We start from the raw sequence: 20,728 nt of genomic DNA, 5'->3' as shown, positions 1-20,728 counted from the left end.
CTTTTATGTGTCCCTCTCATTAGAATGTGAGTTCCTTAAGGGCACAGAATGACGTGCTTGCCTTCCCAGGCTTCGTGTACTGGCTTATACATCTATCTAAATCTAAGTCATTGGTCGAGTGATCTTTCTGTGTTAGAAACCTTAGCAGCACAGTTTTCCTATTCATTTCTGTATAATCTGGAGCTGAATATTCTCAGTTTACAAATATCAAAGCAGAGCTTGTTCACTGTAGTCTGCTTATTCACTAGGCCTATTTTGCACAAGTGTTCAACATTGATGATAACGATTTAGAGTTTCCTGGCCCTCTGTAGCAGGTATGCAATTTAAAAGTATGCCAAAGAGTCAACAACAGAGGCTTTTTATGAGCAAATAAAGTAATTTATATTTAGATGACTGTCCAACCCAGTAGTGACTTAAAAGTTTAAAATGCATCTGATTTTCACTTTTGCTTATTAGTGAAAAATTTTCTCCAAATAATAGTATTAGTTTTGCCTTTGTTAACGTTTAAAAGGTTTTTCATAAATAAAATGACAATCTGTCTAGTAACTTTGAATAATAATTAAGGTATTTCACCCAACAGTACAATTCAGGTTTTCATTTGATATTAAATATTTTAATCTTAAATAATTTATTATTTTACTTTTATAGCAGGGATGGGGAAGCTTTTCTCTCTGAAGAGCCACTTCAGAAAATAAAAAGTAAGGTTAAATAAACAAAAAAAGTTGATGTGAAAAATATAAAATTTAGAGAAATACCCTTAAGAGCATTTTCCAATTAACTTTTTAAATAACAGGGAATACATAATTTTATTTAATAAATTTAACAAAACAAAACTACATCACTTCTATATCATAGTTAGTTATGGAAGAAAGAAAGAAAAGATCGAATAAATTGGAATAGTAGGAGAAAGAAAATATAGGAGGGAGAGAAAATGCAGTCTAAAGGACAGAAACATAGATATCTGTCTACAATAATAGAGAGACTTCTAGGAAGACATTTACCAAAGGTGCAGAGAGAAAGACAAAGGGTCTCATTAGCTACATGCAAATATAACAGGCAACCAAGAGAATAAATACAAATTAATATGCCTATAGCAGCTAAAATGCAAAACAGACGTTTACCAAAGCTCTTAGAAGCAAAGATCCTACATTCAATTAAAACTATAGCTCTTTTAATGAGGAGAGAAGGGAATTTTTTTAAAAGCATAAAAACTTTATAATATCTAGATAAAAGAATAATAAGTACCATCGGCAGTGTTTTAATTCTCATCTACTGAAAATGCATAAGCCTCAGTGTTCCTAAATTATTTTAAAAGGAGGAAGGCCTTAACCTACTTTGGAAAGTAGGGAACACACAGGCCTTATGGTTTTTAATCTGCTGTTTTCTACACTATAAAAACCTAAATCATATTATCACTTGGTATTTGCCCTGTGGGCTGGGGGTTCTCTACTCACATCTCATAGTGAACAAAAGAGTCACATAAAGGAATTTCATCTCCAAACTAGTCATAAGAGATGAAGTTTAATAACTTTCCCAGGACTGCTATTATTTAGAGAACTAGAAGAAAATCTTTAAAAGAACAATCTGTTGACTCAACTTTAAAAGGTAAGCAGAAATAAACTAAAAACCAGTAAACCAAGAGATTGTGAAGTGTAGTCAAAATAATACTATATTAGTAAGTAGTCAGGGAACCTGGGTTCAAATCTAGATCTTGTCATGCTACCCGAGTGATCTGAGGCAAGTCACTTAACACTTTGGCCCAAAGCTTCCTCATCAGCAAGAAGAAGAAGTTGGGACTGACTAGAGGACCTTAAAATCTCTTCTACATCTAAACCTAAGCCCATGATCTTATTTACAAGTAGATAGGGAGTCACTAAGTTATCATATCAACAGAAAATAAAGACAACCTAGGCAGGATTAACTAGTAAGTTGAATTCCAGAAATTCTATACTAGCCAGAAAGAAAGCTTTGGTGCCACAAAAGATTCTTAGCTGGAAGCAATTTTAGAATGCACCTAGTCTAACCTCTTCACTTTGTATATAAGGAAATAACATCTTACACAACACTTGCTAACTATAACAAAAAGTCAACATAACCCAAATGACAAAGTACAGCACATTAACCACAGAAGCAGTGAATCCAAAATCTTAACTCTAATAATAACTATAATCTTGAACAAATCATTCAGTCACTAAGGATTTATTAATCATGTACTAAGCACTGAGAATACAAATATGAAAGTAAGACTATCTCTGCTCTCCAGGAGCTTATGTTCACCCAGGAAGGAGTCATTCAGCACAACTAAGACTTGGTATCTGATGAACTACAGAATGGTTTGGGGTGGGGTGAGAGGGCTATCTATTTTGGAAGAGGGGTGTCTGGATCTATGATTTCACTTGTACATTAAGATTTTTCAATTAAAAACAGTTTTGATCTCCAGGTTCTCTATATTTTAAGTCAGAATATGATGTCCTAGTGTTATCCTAAGAACAATTAAACTTGTTATGAAGCATTTTTAATACAGCCAATGATGGGGGAGTCTGAACTAGTCAACTGGGTGAGGAGTTACAAAAGAGCTAATAAAAGTTTACCTCTCGCGAGATGATTCCTGCTCTTCGTGCTCTACTTCCCAGAACAAAAGAAAACTCACTGACTTGTGCCAGCCCAGCTGAGACAATCCATTTGATGTACTGACTGCTCTTTGACAGAATAAGGGATAAGACAAGCACTGCCAAAACAAACTTTGAGAGCAACATTCATATTATTATTATTTTTGAAAAGCTCAAACAAGAAACTTTCAATTAATATATAGAAATCACATAGAAAATACAGAAAGTCAAATGAGATATATATATGTTCCAACAATATATTAAACTGAGATTTTATGTGAATGCACTTTACTTTCTCAAAGTAGTATAAATATTATTATGATTAATAAAAGCATGAAGAATTAGTGAAATTGTGAAAGAACAAAAAGACAAATTGGGAGTTGCTAAGCCACCTGGCAACTACCCATCCACTGATGCTAATTAAGCTTTTTATCCTAAAATTTTTTATCATACATTATGTATCATGAAACTATTTCAGAACAATTTTTAATCCTGAAAACCATCCAGCTAATAGGATTATCAAGTCTAAAAAAAATATTAGTCCAGACTGACATCACTAAGAAGGCCCTATTGTCTGGGCCTCACTCCTCAACCATGCCAAACCCAGTCCAATATGGCATATGGTTTTGATGATGGCATAATCCAAATCCAAATAATATCAATTACTAGCCCAACAGAGCTAATCATAGCTTTTTTTTTTTTTAACCAACAACCAGCTTCTATGACAAAACACAGCTAAGGCACCCAAATACTGGCTGGTGACGGCAACTATCCCCTACACTTTTTAAGGCAACATAAACATTTTAATACGAAGGACTAGAGTGCAGTTTATTTTCTTCATCCCAACCTCTGGCCTGTGGAAAGAGCAATGGCTCTGAACGCAAAGGACCTGGGTTCATCATATCCTATCTCTAAAACTGACTACTTCAGACTGTGAACTTGGGAAAATTACGTAATCTCCCTGAACCTCATTTTCCTCATTTGAAAGGTGAGGGGGTTATGACAGATGGTTTGGGAGATCCTTTCCAGTCCTAGATCTATGATCCTGTGATTAACCTTACTATAAACCCAACTTCCATGCTGGGAATATCAGACTAATATAAAACAATAGACCAAAACAGAGCTCTCTTTCTCAGACCCCCTTGGAGGCTGGGAGGCAAAGCCCTCTCTGTTGATATATGGGTTACATACAAATGAAGAACATGGAATGTAAGAACTGAGATGTCAAAACAGTCAGTAAATTAAATACGCTAGTCAGCAACTTTGGATACCTGGATTGTTGCCAGAAGATAATCCCAAATGCAAATAATCACAAGAGAAAGACTTGAATTCTAGTCCCAGCTCTGCCACTAATTGGACGGCAATGTGATACAGTGGAACAAGAACCAGATTTGGAATCAGAGAACCTGAGTTTGAATCTTGGCTTTTATACTATCTATGTCAAATTCAGCAAAAAGAAAAATTAACCTCATCGTACTTCAGTTTCCTCATCTGTAAAAGTGGTAGATTAGGTGACATTTAGGATTAACTACAAGGCTACGATACAATGATCCATTTCTACTTTGCTTTTCTTTTTCTCAATGTAGCCAGAACACCTGGATTTGAATCTCATTTACTGTACTTTCTAGATGTCATTTCCCTTCTGTAAGTCTTTCTTCATCTGTAAAATGGGGATAATGATACTTGCTCCAACCATCTCACATAGGTGTTGTAAGAAAGTGATTGATAAACTATAAGCACCATGTAAATGTAAATGATTACTATTACCAGAAAGTAATTTCAGTACTATAGAAGACAGAGCTCTATAACAAAATAAAAGCATAGTACCCACTTTGCTAGAAATGACAAATAAAGCTACTAACAAATATTATACCTTCATTATTACCACTGACAAGGTAAGGAACATCAAAACGGTGAGTTCATATATTACAAAAGTGGGAAAAACATGGAGACCTGTGAGAAAAAGGAAAGAACAAATTAATTTCTTATATTCTTTATATACCTGAATAGGCTGCAAAAGAGCTTTACTTCTAAACTTCTTAACAACTAAAACATTTGTACTTATCTACACCATCCTTAAAAGAATACCCCAAACTTTTTTTAACTAATAATTGCTATAAGACAAATTGGGGGCTTGGGGATTTTCTTCCTATTACCTCCTACCTGAATGACTAAGCAATCGTTAAATATGTGATTATCAGTTCCATACCCTGTGATTCCCCATTCTAACTAAAAAGAATTTTTTTTGTTTAAAAGGAAAGTGTGTTTCCTCATCTTCTGAAAAAAAAATTGGATCTAATCATGAGAAACAAGCTCTTATTCTAATTCTCCTTCATTAGTTTCTTGTAATCAAGATATATTTATTAATGTCTGTCTGCAAAGAAATAATAATCCACAAGGAAATTTAAATGTAAAAAAATACAATGTAGAGTCAATACTACTATCCATCAATACTTTATAACACTGAACTATGCCATATACCTCATGAAAACCTAATGGAGAAAATTATACTGTATCTACTGACATACTTTCTGTATTCAGTATTTATACACAAATTCTGAAAGAGCAAGAAAAATATTTGCCTTGCACAGCTCCTTCAACACACAACTAGAATACCATAATTCCACACCCCCAGCCCCGGTTTTATACAGCGCTACCCTGCCAATAGAGGCTTCTCTAAGTAGGACACCTTCATAAACAAACAAATTCAGCAGCTTGACGCTGGCTGACTGGGTGAGAGAGCTACGAGGTGCTCACTCCTCTACGCCCATCCAGTTGATTCTTTGCTCCTCTTCTTCCTTATCAGTCGCGTCTTCCTGCTTTCCTTAGAATGGGGACACAGGGCTGCCTATAATTCAATGCACCTCCTCTCCTGTCAATTTTCTTCAATTCAACAAATATTTATTAAGTATTTGCTATGTGTAAGGCAATACGCTAGATTCTTAGGATACAAGCACAGAAACAAATAGTTTTTGCCCTCAAGGAGCTTGCATTCTCCTAGAGATATACTACGTAATAACAGCCTGGAGAGACCAGAAAAACACTTGTGTAGGAGGTGAAACTGAGCTGTGCTTCAGCATCCTATCATGTGGAAGTAAGGAAAAACCCATTTCAGACATGCGGGAAGCACTTGTGAATGGAGAGGGAACGTCCATGTGGGGAACAGACAGGAGCCCAGTTTGACTGGGAGGAAGAAGACTATGTGAAGAGAAGTACCGTGTTCTAGAACTAAAGAAGTAGTCAGATTGCGGAGAACTGATAGGTATTTTCATCCCAGATGCGATGTGGAGCTATGGAAAATTTTTAGGAAGGTGGGTGACTATCAGCTATGCAGAAGGATGTATGGGAGAGGGGAAAATTTGGCAGCAGGGAGACCAAGTGGGGGCTACTCTACCAGACTTGGTAAGAGGTGAGAGGGGCTCAATTAAGAAGGAGGGCATGTGAATAGAGAAAAGGGGAAGGACACAAGATCTGTTGTAGAGGTTGGATGAACCAGAAATAGGGAAGATTTGTAGGAAAAACTAGCTAGTCTTTCGTTGGAATTAATGTCATATAAGCCCTAAACTTGAAAGTTGATGGGGAAATCTTTTCAATTATTTACAAAGCATTTTCTTCTACATATCTCTCTTTCAGAAACATATGACACCAAAAAGCTTTGATTTCATTAAACCGTATCTCTACTACAATATAAGCTCCTTAGAACAGGGAGCATATCTTATTTTTTTCTGCATTCTCCACAGTACAAAATATAGTGGAGTAAGCATTCAATATTTAAATGAATAAACAAGAGAAAAGTTTTAGAAGGAGATCTAGATTCTAATTAGCTTTGTCACAGATTAGTTTGATCATTTTTTAATTAACAAAAAGAGGCAACAATTTCAAAGATTACTGATAGTTGCCAAGAGTAGTGGCTAAAAGAACTGAGATGCTTAAATAATTCATGCCCACACCATTCCTATGTTAGAATGAAAATACCTACCAGCACGGGAAAAGAGAAAGGGAAAAAAATGGTAACAACAAAAATAACAATTAAAAGTAAGCTCTACAGATAAAGAAGGTTTTAACAAAGAGGGAAGTATCTTAATAGTGTAGGAATATAAAGGCAGTTTTTAGGCTTTGGGAAAAGTGAATAATCATTCTTCTTTAAAAAAAAAATCCAAGGAGTTAAAAGTTATTAGAAATTAATTATAACAAAAAGCAAGCGTATATTTTACCCGCTGACAAGGTGTTTAAAATATTAAAACCAAAGGTTTTATTTGAATTAGCCATTTCTTCTATTTTTGAGGTTACATGCTAAGCATTTTTTCTCTGTCCTTAAACCAAAAATGTTCTAGAAGAAACTTTACTTATTAAGAAATAATCATTAAGAGGGTATTGAATCATTTAGCCCAACAAAAGCATTGGCTTTTGGATCTAATGAAGAAAATTAAGGTACTTTCCTATTTAATTAACATCCACTTGCCTGATAGCTTTATAATTTCACTTCATTTGCAGATTAACCCAGAGAAGTCCCTAAAATGACTTAATAGGCTATTTTCAGATAAATTTATCAACTGACCCAATAGAGATGATTAACACAAACTACTTTTTGTATAATGAGAGCTAAACAACCCAAGCAAAAACATGTAAAACTGTTATTATTTTATTGAAGAGCAACATATTGCAATTCACATTAAAAAACCCAATTCATAGATAAAAAACTCAAATATATACATTTCAAAATATAGAATATTGATGGATATCTAGCTCTTTAAAAAAGTCAACATTTAAAACATACAGGGTAAAGCCTCTTATTTACAACACTATAATTCAGACTTGATCCACAACTTCCCCTCAAATATTAAGTTTTTTTTATTGTTAACGTACTGAGTCCTTACCACTCATCCCTCCCCCAAAAGTAGGCAATGTCTGCACTACTAGGTATCAAATTAGTCCTGAAAAGTAGGTAAAGGTAGTTAAAGCCTTATTTAGATACACAAAGGTGTCCACAAAATATATAAGCACTACTTTTAAGTGCTTCACATTATTAAAGATTATCAAGCTCACATCTATAATAATCTGTCTCCGGAGAAAGTTGCTAGAAACTAGGGTTCTTTGTAATCATGTGGTGCTCATAATTTACTTATTATTATTGATGTTGAGATCAAGAGATTACAAGCAAATGACAAGCATAATTTTTCTTAATTTATACTTTTCTGGAGCTTAGGAGAAAAAATGTTTTAAATGGAATGGAAAAAGTGTCAAAGAGACATTTTTGATATACAGCAACCAAAACTAAGTTTCCCTGATTAAATACCATTCTTGTAAGACTTTTAGCTCTTAGAAAATAAAGGTATATATATGTGTGTGTGTGTGTGTGTGTGTACCAGAAATTTAAATAAAATATATCTAGAGAATGTAGGTATGACATGTATGTTGGACAGTCTACTATGATTAGGGGAAGATACCTCATCCATGTCCACAATTAGAGGGTCTACAAATTTTGAATTGGAAGGAGAATATAAAAGGGACATAGGTAACCCTCTCTACTGATTCATCCAGCAGAGGAAATTTCTAGGGTACATATGCAAGAAGGGATCTGTTCCCAAAGGAATGCAGAGACAGACATACCAAACTACACTCAGGACGTAGAGAAAGGTTTGTGCACCCCCATACTCCCTAGAGGGAAGCATGAGCGAAGGGTAAGCCTGCAACTGAGCCACAAACCTTCAAATTTTACTTGGGCTAGTCAGAAAGATACATACAGTAGAGAATTAGTACAGAGAAGTAAACTAGACCTATTACTACTACCACCATGAGTTCATGTGGACTGTAAAATTCTGTGGGAAGATGGGAGTCACAAGAAGGAAGAGGGATGCTTATGCTCTTCAAAAAGGCAAGAATGTTTTCTTTGACTATTGAGGGTATCAGATGATTCTATTTTGCTTTTTTGTTAGGTTTAATAAAAATCTTTCCTATATTCAAATGTCTTGTTAGTCTGAGTGCTTGTAGGAGAACTGAGCATTCTTTCTTTTTGGAAAGCAAAACAAGTCTGATACTGATATTTCCTGGGTTTCCATGTGTTGAGCCAGACTCAATTTTTGAGAGATACCCCTCCTTTCACCCTCCAATTTATATTCAGGTTTTTGGTGTAAAGGACTGGGGTCCAAAAAATTAGAGATTATAAGTGCCAGAAAAATAAATATTGCTTAATAAATTAAATTAGATTGTTATGATGACAATATAAGTTACCTATAGATGCAAAGAAAATGATGGCCAAAAAGTCCCGTATAGGTTCAACATAGGACATAATTTCTTCAGTAACCATATGTCCTTGAGAAGAAATCAATGCTCCAGCCAAAAAGCACCCCAATTCCATTGAAACATCAAGAAGCTCTGTGATCTGTCAAGGAAGATTGGAAGCTTAAAGTTTACTCTTGAAGTGTACAATATGGTAGCCCTTTATTCTGAGTTCTTATTCCAAATTATATTTACAGATAGAAATATTCTTTTTGGACTGAGTATAAATATTTTACACAAAAAATTTCAATAGTGAAGTATCTACAAAATGTTAGGGTTAATAATATTAATAACCTTATGGAACAAAATAGTTTTCTTTAAGAACGTAGTATGTATCACTTAATAATTATTATTTCCTTAAAGAATGTCTAGATTTTAAAGTATTTCATATAAAAAAGTACCCTCCCTATTTAGTTGCCAACTTCTTGTCAATTAAAAAAAAAGAAAAAGACAAATTATATATTACCAGATATCTACTGGCCAATGTATGGTGAAAAACATTACCCCATACCAAAATGGATTTTTTCCACAATTATCTAGATAACTTTCTTAATCTATATTTCACTAGTTGTGAAAAACAACCTAGCTCTTTAACTCTACAGGTCAAATCTAAACAGGAAGGCAGGTCAATACAATCGATTTGTTCTTTTGTTTGTTCCACATCTACTTCTCAAGCTCAAACAAAGCATTATTTTCTCTTCTAAAATAATCCACATGATTGCTTCCTGGTGACTTTTAGTTGGTAAGCTATAACTTCAACTATTAAATTTATTTTTCTTAGAGGTTACAGAGTACATGCTTTCATTTAAACTTGGTTAAATCACTGCTCATTCTCAGTAATCTTTCATGCAAACTACGCATAAGTGAAAATTATACTGCTTGAGTATAGGCTTTATTATCATCCAGAGTCAAGAGAATTAGATTTAAGGCACACATGTATTGATATTTCTCCCTCCAATAAATTATTTTTTTCATAAATCATTTTCAATATTGAAAATCTAGGAGAATAATAAAATAAAACTTGATTAAAAAGAAAACTTAAAATAACCAAAACATTATTCATATAGCATGTTATTATGAATATTGAGAAATACTTTCCTGAATACATTTAAAATGTTTTTGGCCCTTTTTTCTCACCTCAGAATCAAAGCTTAGGAATCAAGAAAATGTATAATGCAAAATGACTGTTTCTTTGCCCATAACTACTTTTATTAAGAAAACAGATATAACCAACAATATTTTTACATGATGCTAAACGTGTTTTGGATAGCCAACAGCAAGAGAAATGAGAAATTATCTTTTGAAAGTGTCTACTTTTGCATACTTAAAAACAAAAACACTGACTATACAAAATAAAAGTGACTAAGATTCTATATCTATCTGTATCTTATATAGCATGGCATAATGGATCACTGGTCTTACTGCCCAGAAAAACCAAATTCAAATCCACCTTTTAACACGCATTGACTGGGTGACCCTGGGCAGGCTACTCAACCTTTCAGTGCTCTATGCAGCTCAAAGACTAGAAGGGGCACAGAGTGTTAACCTGCACTGAGAGAGGTAAGTTCCTTATTCTGAGAGTTCTCTATACCAATGACAGGTCCAGTTCCTGTCCTTTTCCCTTTTGATTGCATGTAAATCTACTAGCTTTGGATGTCAGAAAATCAGGTCATTCTGTGGTAAGTAGTTTCACTGCTGACTTGTCAGAATGGGCTGGTATTTAAAGTTAAGTTTCCTGATATGGTATCAATGCAAACCAAAGCACAATGATTTTTTAAAGTGAAGTTAACTTCTTTGATAATTCCTTCCAAGGATCTTATACTCATGTGAAAAATATTTATAAAAGTAAATGTCTGTTTAGAACTGATTATTTAAATATATAAAATAATAAAAATAATAATTTCAAAATTTAACTTTAAAAAACATTTCAAACAGTTTGACAGAAGAGGAATTAGATGGTACAATGGAATAGATACTGGCACAAGATTCAGAAGACCTGATTTCTTTTCTTTTTCCACAAGACAATTGGGTTTAAGTGACTTGCCCACAGCTAGTAAGTGTCGAGTGTCTGAGGTCATATTCGAACTCAGGTTCTCTTGATTCCAGGGCTGGTGCTCTATTCAGTGCACCACCTAGCTGCCTCAGAAGACCTGATTTAAAAGCTTGGTTCTGCCACTAATCAACTGTATCAAGTCACTTTACATCTGTGTGCCCAAAATTTTCATGTCTGTAAAAATGAGAGGTTTAGATCAGGTGATTTCTAAGGTTCCTTGTAGTTCTAATGTCACTTGATCATTAGTGAGAAATTAAATTCAAAATAGAATAAGAACTGCTTGGAAAAAATTCAAACTGTATTTAAGACTATTTTAATTCTCATACAGATAGCATGACATAGTAGATATAAAGGGCCTTGGAGTCACAAGGCCTGGGTTCAATTATCAGATCTTATATTCTAGCTGAGTGACCTTGGGCAAGTTGGCTCTCCCCATCCTTCATCCCCTTTCCCAATACTCCCAAACTATCAAGGATCAATGACAATTTTCTTTAGTTTATCTAAATTTTTATATAGTACTAAAAAGAAGCCTAGTACTTCTTACTGAATCAAGAACCCAAAAGAAAAAATAAGTATGTTCTAAATGGTTTGAATACATACAGTAAAACACAATAGCATTGGGGGGCAGCTAGGTGGCGCAGTGGATAGAGCACCAGCCCTGAAGTCAAGAGAGCCTGAGTTCAAATCTAACCTCAGACCAAACACTTGACACTTACTAGCCGTGTGACCCTGGGCAAGTCACTTAACCCCAACTGCCTAAAAAACAAACAAACAAACAAAAAAAAAACACACAACAGTCTCGATAAGACATAAAGCATGATATTATAAAAGCTAACAGAAAATAGCAGGTGTCTTAAAAAGATGGGTTATTTTTATAATGGTTGTAGCTTGATGCAGGCGCCAAACAAAAAAAAGCATACTTAATCTAGACAGATCATGTAGGTCAGTAAAGGACTATGCAATTAAGGGATAACAGGTCAGATATTGGGTCAAATAAAAAATATGAACACTTGGAAAAATAAGAGTCAGTGAAGTGGAAAGTATTTTTTACTCTTATATATCACCTACAGAGCCAACAATGAAATGGTTTTGGTCTATTCAAGAAAGATTACAAAAAGGAGAAAGGAGTAAGGAAAAGACAGTTTTATTAAATGTACTTCAAAGAGAAAAATATTCAGGAATAGACAATTGATCATTCAATTGCCCTGATGAAAAATGAAAATAGCAAGGCCTGTATTTTAACATGTTTAGAAATTACTGAAGTTAAAATGACAGGGTATCAACAGGATTTGACAAGGAGGAGGCAGGTCAATCAAAAAGCATTTATTAATCACCTACTCTGTAGCTGGTACTGTACTAGATAATAGGGACACAAAAAAAATAGTCTCTGCCCTCTGGCAGGGCTTACATTCAACTGGGAAGCAACTGAAAAACAGGATTCTGAAAACTTGGGGTTTGAAAAACTTATAATGGTGGCTCTCTGTTGCTGTTTAGATCTGTGATTTCATTGGTGTAGGGATCCAGTGAAGAAACTCCCCATTTTTTATTTATGCCTTAAAATTTATTTTTTCTAAAAAAAAAAAACATTTATTTTAAAGATTAACAAAATACTTAAGAAGATAGTTTTTACAACATGGCAAATCTAGAAAAATGAAATATGAAACAGAATACTGGACAGCAGAATTAATTAGCTCACAGTGAGTTCTGAAACTAAACTTCCAGTTTTGCATTTTGAACAGCCTAATACCAGGACATCTCTAAATGGATGTCTCATAGACATCTTCAGCTCCACATATCCAAAGTTAGATTCATTACCTTTGTTTCCATGCCCTCCCCTCTTCTTAACTTCTCTATTACTGTTGGAGGGTACCACAATCCTCCCAGTCACTGAGGCTCACAACCTAGGTGTCATCCTTAACTCCTCACTCTCATTTTCTATATCCAATCAGCTGTCAAATATTTTACATTTCTCATACATATCCCCTTCTCTCCTCCATCACGGCTACCACCCTTGTACAGGCCCACATCAACTCATGCCTAGACTACAGCCACAATGTTTTGGTTGGTTTCCCTGCTTTAAATATCTCCCTACTTCAATCCATCCTCCACTCAACTGTCAAATTGACCTTCCTCAAGGACAGCAGTGACCAAGTCATATATAACTGTCCTTCTTTGCTCCCAACTTCATCCATTCAATTAACTCCAGTGCTTCCCTATTGCCTTCAGGATAAAACAGAAGATTCTATGATTTATAAAACCCTCCAGTTTTCTTAGACCTTACTCCCCTCCAAATCCTCTGAAATCCAGCGACCCCAGCCTCCATTCCATTCCTCCAAACAAGACATTTCATCTCCTGATTCTGTGCCTTTTCTCTAGCCCTCATCCATACCTAGAGTTCTCTGCCTCCTCACTGCCACCTCCTGGCCTCCCTGCTTCCTTTAAGTCTCAGCTAAAGTCCCACTCTCTCCAAGAAACCTTTCATGGTCCCCCTTAATACTAACAGCTTTCCTCTGTTGCTTATGTCCCATTTATTCTGTATCTATCTAATACATATGTAGTTTTTTGCATTTGGCTGCCCCATTGGTCTGTGAGCTCCTGGAAAACTGGGTCTGCCTCTCCCTGTATCCCCAGTACTTAGTACATAAGGTGTGTGCCAGAGAGTAGGTTCTTAATAAATGCTAGTTGAATGACTGATTTGAATAAAAGTGATAGCTAATTTAAGAAGTCTTCTGAAGAATATAAACAAAAATTAGCGCAAGACAGAGTCAGAAACGTTTAAAGTACCAGAACAGACAAAATAGTCCTCTGGAAAGATTTCTGGACTTAGAATCAAGAAACTTCGGTATAAATCCTACCTGATATTTACAAGTCAAGTCAAGAATCATTTATTAAGCATTTCCTATGTGCCAGGCACTGTGCGTATTAACAATATGACTGTAGACAAGTCAGTCTATCCAGTCTTCAGTTTCTATAGAATAAGGATGATAATACCTCTAAGCCCCTATTACACAGGGTTGTTGTGAGGATGAAATATAGAAAATACTTTGGAAACCTTTAAAGTTACTATTAAAAGTTATTTTTGGTATTAACAGTTTAAAAAAAATAAGATGACTGTGAGAATTAATAAAAGCAAAGGAAATATACATATTAGCAAAATATTCTTTTATTGTCTAATGCTGTGAATTATTAAAAAAATCATTATCTACAGGGTCAATAGTGACACTTTCAATAAGATTTCGTTTTAAGGAGCAGCTAGGTGGCACAGTGGATAGAGCACCGGCCCTGAAGTCAGGAGGACCTGAGTTCAAATCCGATCTCAGACCAAACACTTGACACTTACTAGCTGTGTGACCCTGGGCAAGTCACTTAACCCCAATTGCCCCCCCCAAAATAAGATTTCGTTTTAAAAAGTCAAAAGTAATTGATGACTAATATTGTTATGAATCAGATACAATATCACAACTTTGCAAACATTAAAGTACTATAACTATATAAACGTTGGTCATTATTATCCCATTATTTCCTTGGAACCTTACAACAAAACCAGACAAAATTCAATACTCTCATCATTTCCCTATGAAACTGATTTTCCTTATTTCTATCAATGGAATCATTCTTCTAACATCTTAACCTAACTCCTTTTTAACTCTTCTCTCCCCTATATTCAGCCAGTTACTATACCCTGTCTATTCTTTCTGTCTAGTCTCTTCCTTTCACTTCAATCACATTGCTGCCATTCTAGTCCTTGTTACCTCAAACCTTGATCATTGTTATACCCTATTAATTGATCTCTGACTGTACTTTATATTCCACAATTACTACCAGATTAATATCCCCCCCCAAATGGACCCCCAATGCTTTTTGGATCAAATCTTAATTCTGCATCCTGGCAATCAGAGCTCCATCTTACCTATATAACTTTACTTCCCACTACTTCCCAACAGGTCTCGTCCACTACAATCAAGCTGGTCTTATAACTGTTCCACACACGTGGCACATTTTCTCTTGCCATCACAAATTTGCTCATTCCCTTGTCCCCTTTTGCCCCTACTATAGCACCAGGACCATGCTGATAAATGTTTAACAACCAGCTCTCTGAGGGGGAGGGGAAAAAAACTTGTACATATTTCTAAGTTCAATCTGTATTATTAATATTTTCTCCAGAATTTCCTAGGTCTACGAGGGACACCAAAGGATAAAAATCCTTTTATTAAAAGGGATTTGTTCTGTAAATTTTGGATGAGGTCAAAGGGCCACTCTCGAGGATCTAGAGGGCCATATATGGCCTTGAGGCCACAGGTTCCCCACCCTTGCCAATCAACAAAGCAATGAATCAAGTCCTGATTTGTAGCATTTGCCAATTTCTGAGATGTAAATGGTCACAGTGAAAATTTAACAACTGGCTTTCACAAACTAGTATGAAGTGGCTCCAGCACACTGTTAATGACTTTTTTTTTTTCTATTCTTGACTATCAAAATGCTGTCCATTCCTCAAGGCTCTACCTTTTAATAAAGTATTTCTCAATTACTTTGGTTCACGCTAATCTCCACTTTCCATTGTATTTTTTGCCCATGCTATACACATAGTGACACCTGATATATGTAGTCTTGTGTCCTTGTGCATGTCTTATTTACTTAATTAGACTGTAATCTCTTCAAGGTTCTACACACAGTAGACAGGTTAGGCATTTGATATTTATTGAATTGATGATATACTACCTATTTTGCTGTTGATGTTTTAATTCCTTAACATTAGTGCTTTTTTCACATACACAAATGACTGTAATGTTTCCACTCATTAAATCTGGAGGTAGTAGGTTAAAATTTTGGGTGATGAGTTGAAGATGATCATTTGAATTCATATAAAAAGTAGAAAAGATGTAGAATCACCTCCATTTGAGAGAAGGCAAAACCACAGGCAAAAAATATGAGTGCATAAATTCCCTGAAGAGTTAAAGTATATAAGATCTTCACTGATTTATTCCCATCTAAACTATATTATACAATTCTATTCAAAGAACTATTGTCTCCTAATTCAGAGACTACAGTAAGAACATTCCAAGACTAGAATTTCCTATTAGTTTTTAACTTCTTGTTGTTCAGTCATGTCCAACTTGGCAAAGATACTGGAGTGGTTTCCCATTTCCTTTTCCAGTTCATTTTACAGATGAGGAAACTGAGGCAAACAGGATAAGGTGACTTGCCCAGGGTCACACAGCTAGTAAATGTCTGAGGTCAGATTTGAACTTAGGTCCTCTTGACTCCAGGCCTGGTGCTCTATCCACTGTGCCACCCAGCTGCCCCAGTCTTTAACAAAACTGAGGCTATGATTTGCAGATTTCAGTGCATTTAAAATAAAGCCTATTAAAAATATAAGCATATAGAATTTTCTTTAAAAGGATATGTTTTTCTATTTTCAGATGTTTACATTTTCCAATTAGATAGTTTAAGAATAGATTCAAAAAATTGTAGTGATTACAAAAGTTATATCTTTAAATGTTATCATTTATACAAAGTCTAAGACAGTTGTTGTGAGCTTCTTTTGAAGAGTGAAGTGAAAACTTGTTTAACACATTTACAAAATATTCACAGAAGCCCAAATAATTTGTACAGAAATACTTTTTTTTTAAACAAAAGAAGTGAGGCTTTTTCTTCTCTTTTTAAAAAAATCATTTAATAAAGCTGATTACTGAGCTTATCAAAAAGGATCTTAATAAGAAAGTTGAAGGAATCTACTTTTAGCAATTTAACAGTGAACTATACTTCTACCTTTTAGTACAAAATTATACTGATTTATGTGATGATATGAAATTTTGTTTTTAATTACTCATTAATTTGGCCTCTCTCTTTTTTTTAATAATAAGGAAACTGCTAAATTAGGTCACCTTGTCAAAGATAAGAAAAAAAATTAAACTGCTTTCTTTTTCCTTCACGATAATTATATCTTTAAAATTTCATAAAATCTACGTCCTTTAACAAAACATTAAAAACGCCATTTATCTCTGAATATCTAGTGTTTTAACAATGAGCTCTACATTTCTGGTTATTCATTGTTTTTATATTAAAGGTTATGTAAGGTTCAATTCCATTAACTATATGATCAGTCCAGTAGCTGGAAATTTTTTTGTTAGAAAGGAGCTGTCTGAAGCGGAATTTCATAGAGTACACTTCCTTTATTACACTGCTCTCTTATCCCAATAAAAATGCCACTGTGATTCTGTATTAACATAAAAAGAACTTTTTATTGCCTGGAGAAATTGCATATTTATTACTTTTAAAAATTTAAACTTGCCCTCACATGACTGTACTTTATCCAAAAGTTGGCACTATAAAACTGCTTTTGCACTACTGGACTTTTATTTCAAATGTGAAACTTTCTGAAAGTTAAGATGAAGAAAGGACAAATTTAAAATTGGAGCTAATATGATTCTAATTTCTCAGAAGAGCTTTTAAAATGTTAGTTTAAAAAACAAAGTTTTAGTAAAGCATTTAAAAGTAAAATCACAGGATTTTTAGAGGTCTGTCAACTAAGTTATTTTACTCTACAGATCAACAATGGATACTACAAATAATCTTTATTCAAGAAGTAATTTAATATAAATAATTCAATAACAATAATCACACTGGTCCAAATATAGAACATACTACTCCCAACCTATGTCTAAAATCTGTTTTGTAGAAACCCTGATTGAAATATTATTTTTCATTATATATGCCCGACCCACCACTAATTTTTTTTTAAAACTTTCAAGAAGCTATCCTTCCTCAGGGAATGGAGTAAATCTGGACCAAGATAGTAATACTTAAGAGTTATAAAAGTGCTTAAGATCCTTCAATAACTAACTATAATGTAGCATTTTTCTTTAAGCAGAATATAAATCTCAAATACATGAAAAATATTTTATCATGTGAAAATTACCGTTAACATTAGAAAGATGAAGGCTGATATTCCTAAAACAAGGATTTCTTTATTTCCTTTGCTCTCCACATGCAGTTTTCGATAATATGGGCCTATAAGATAAGTCTTTATAACAAGACATATAAGAAAAACAGTAACCAGAGAAACGAGGATCTGACCAATCAGTATGAGTATTCTCAGTATTTCCAGGAAAATGCTGGAGGGAAACAAAAATGAAAAAATGTTATTCTACTTTAAACTGTTTCTCCCATTCCTACTGACATTAGCTTCCAATTTTTTTTCTTTTAATATGTTGCTTCAAATGAATTACCAGATTAACATATGTACTTTGAAATTCTGAAATGAAATCCACAAAATCACATAGGAGCCTATGTCCCAAAGTCTTAAATTTACATTTTATATTGTAATTTTAATTTACATTTTATATTACATTTGAATCATATGTAGGATATAAAATTCATAACAAACTATACATTGTTAGGACCAAAAGCCTGTGTTGAAAAGATTTTCAAATACAAGTCCTATTACCTGCTTTTTTTGAGTAATATTTGATGTAGCAAAATGCCTATTCAACAAAGGAATTAATATACATTCAAAGTCCTTGTACACATAACAAAATTTTACTTACATCCCAGAGTTACACAATTAAAGGAATCATAGCAACAAAGCAGCTAATTAAACTTCTAATAGCATATTCTTTTATCTTGTTTTTAAACCAGAACTCTTTTATTCTCCAGCAAATTTAACAAAATTATTAATCCAAACACATTGAGAATACTGTTTTACTTTTTCTAATCTCCAAAAGGAAACAAAAGTTTATAAGCAGTTTTTACTACTATACCAAGAACCTAAGAAAAGTACACTTTATTTTTAGTAATTATAGTGAAAAGCTTTTGTTATCTTGCATAGGTTGAATGAAGGAGTACTTAGCCCCCAGTTCTAGCTAAACAGTTGTAACGATCAATGGACTAAATATACCACATCATAGTTCACCAGGGATAATAGGATAGTAGTTACTTGTACAATCAGGCTTAAAGCAGAAGTGCTGGAAATGCAAATAGCTAGGGGCAGTAGTACAGGAGATCAGAGCCTACCCTGAGGTGGGGACCATACGATGTAAAAAGCAAGGACAGAACCAAGTACGGATAACAGAGAGAAGTCAATGGGAGGAAAGCAAATGAACAAATATTAGAAATTTTAATCTATTTACCTTTCATCCCCCGAGAACTTCTAAATGCTGTTAGCTTGTTACCTATAGTGGAGTTTAAATATGATTCAGTCTCTAGGTTCATTATACTAGCAACAGTGTTACAAATGCCCAGTTTGAATATCTATCTTCGTCTCTATATTCATGATTCTTCTAACTAGTAAAGTCACACCTTATTTAAGCTTCATCTTCAAAACTACTTGAACCCCAGTAAACCCTACACTCCAAAGTGGAAAATCTGGAATTATTTAAGTCCAAAGATCTATGGTAAAAGCTGGCTATCTGAAACTTAAATGCATTTGCCCCATAAATTTCTAAATTAAACTTCAGACTATTTTTTTTTAAATAATTTATTTCTTGCCAACTTTATCTGTTTTCTGCTTGTGAAATTTTGGGGAAAGATTTATTTTATTCTATAGGTTTAATCTGATTACTTTTGAAATCAACAGAAACAACCATTAGTTTGTATCATTACATGGTCTCCTTCAGTGTATTGACTTTACTATTGATAAGTCTGGTTATTAGACTGAAGATTTGTGGTGAGTCAATGCTGAATTTCTAAGAAACAAAAAAAGCGTAACTCAGAAGTCAACAAACACAACTATTCAAACCTGAAAATGGCAGTTTTTTCTCAACCTATGGGTGAACCATAGGTTCAAAAACTTTAGTTACCCATACTATGAGTCCTCAAGTTTTTGGCTCCTCCCCTCTTTTTTAGAACTGCCCCTTAAGTCAAGAGTTCCATGCTATAATAGGGAAAGTACAGGACTGAAAGCTGGGGAGACCCAGGTTTAAGCTATGTTACTTGGTGCTTTTGTGGAACTGAGATTTTCAATCTGTAAAACCAGGGGTTGGATTTCTCAGTTCCCTTTCATCTCTAAAAGGTTAAGATTCATGACTCCTAATCAAACTTTACTTCTGAAATTCCTGTCATGTCTCATGTATTTCTAAAATTCGCTACTGTCTACTTGTATGAAATTTATGAAAGTTTTTTCCTACAAATTTATTCTGTTTAAGGTCAGACATCCTTAATATTCGTGAATTATTATATCTCTTTCAAAGTGTATTGATACTGATGTTGAATTTTAATGGTCTAAGTACCCAGTACTAGATTGAAATCTTGCACTGGGAGAATTAGAAATACCAGCTCCTACAAGTGGCTGGTAAAATACCAGATAACAAAAGCTTTTTTGGATTTAGGATTATGAAAAGAAAATAATAACCAAAAGAATATTTGTATTCCATAAGTCTTAATGGAAGGTGAGTTACCTCCTAGTTCATAATGAAAGGATCATCTCTACTCCCTACCCCTGTGACTTTTGGACAAGCCACTTCACTAATTTAAACCTTAGTTTCCTCATCTGTAAAATTAGGAGGTTGGACCAAATGATCTCTGAGCTCTAAATCTATGATTCCAAATGTGGTCTTGCAAGTCAAGTGACAAATTAGAGCATATTCAGGACAACTCAAAACCTGGAGTACATATACAAATGATTCTACATTTTTACGAACTAAAATATACATTTTAGCCAAATTTTCATTAACCAGTTTATATTTTAAATCTGTATATACACATAGACACATGCTTGTAAATTGATTATATATACACACACTGAGAGAGAGAGAGAGAGAGAGAGAGAGAGAGAGAGAGAGAGAGAGAG

General features: G+C 34.2%; 1 protein-coding gene across 4 annotated transcripts in view; it reads right to left on the bottom strand.

Moving 5' to 3' along the window:
- LOC114046326 (transmembrane and coiled-coil domain-containing protein 3) overlaps positions 1–20,728 on the bottom strand; it is a 73,154-nt gene that overhangs the window by 5,490 nt on the left and 46,936 nt on the right. For all 4 annotated transcript variants that reach the window (XM_027866629.1, XM_027866630.1, XM_027866631.1 and 1 more), the window contains 4 exons: positions 17,861–18,056; positions 8,841–8,991; positions 4,483–4,562; positions 2,592–2,741 (listed from right to left, as the gene is read on the bottom strand). In XM_027866629.1, coding sequence (XP_027722430.1) covers positions 2,592–2,741; positions 4,483–4,562; positions 8,841–8,991; positions 17,861–18,056 — 577 coding nt within the window. The remainder of the gene's footprint in view (positions 1–2,591; positions 2,742–4,482; positions 4,563–8,840; positions 8,992–17,860; positions 18,057–20,728) is intronic.

The sequence above is a fragment of the Vombatus ursinus genome, unplaced genomic scaffold (genome assembly GCF_900497805.2).
Source record: "Vombatus ursinus unplaced genomic scaffold, bare-nosed wombat genome assembly UNPS02014781.1, whole genome shotgun sequence".
NCBI classification, from domain to species: domain Eukaryota; kingdom Metazoa; phylum Chordata; class Mammalia; order Diprotodontia; family Vombatidae; genus Vombatus; species Vombatus ursinus.
Note: the sequence above shows the minus strand (reverse complement) of the source record. Positions and strands in the feature narration are given on the sequence as shown.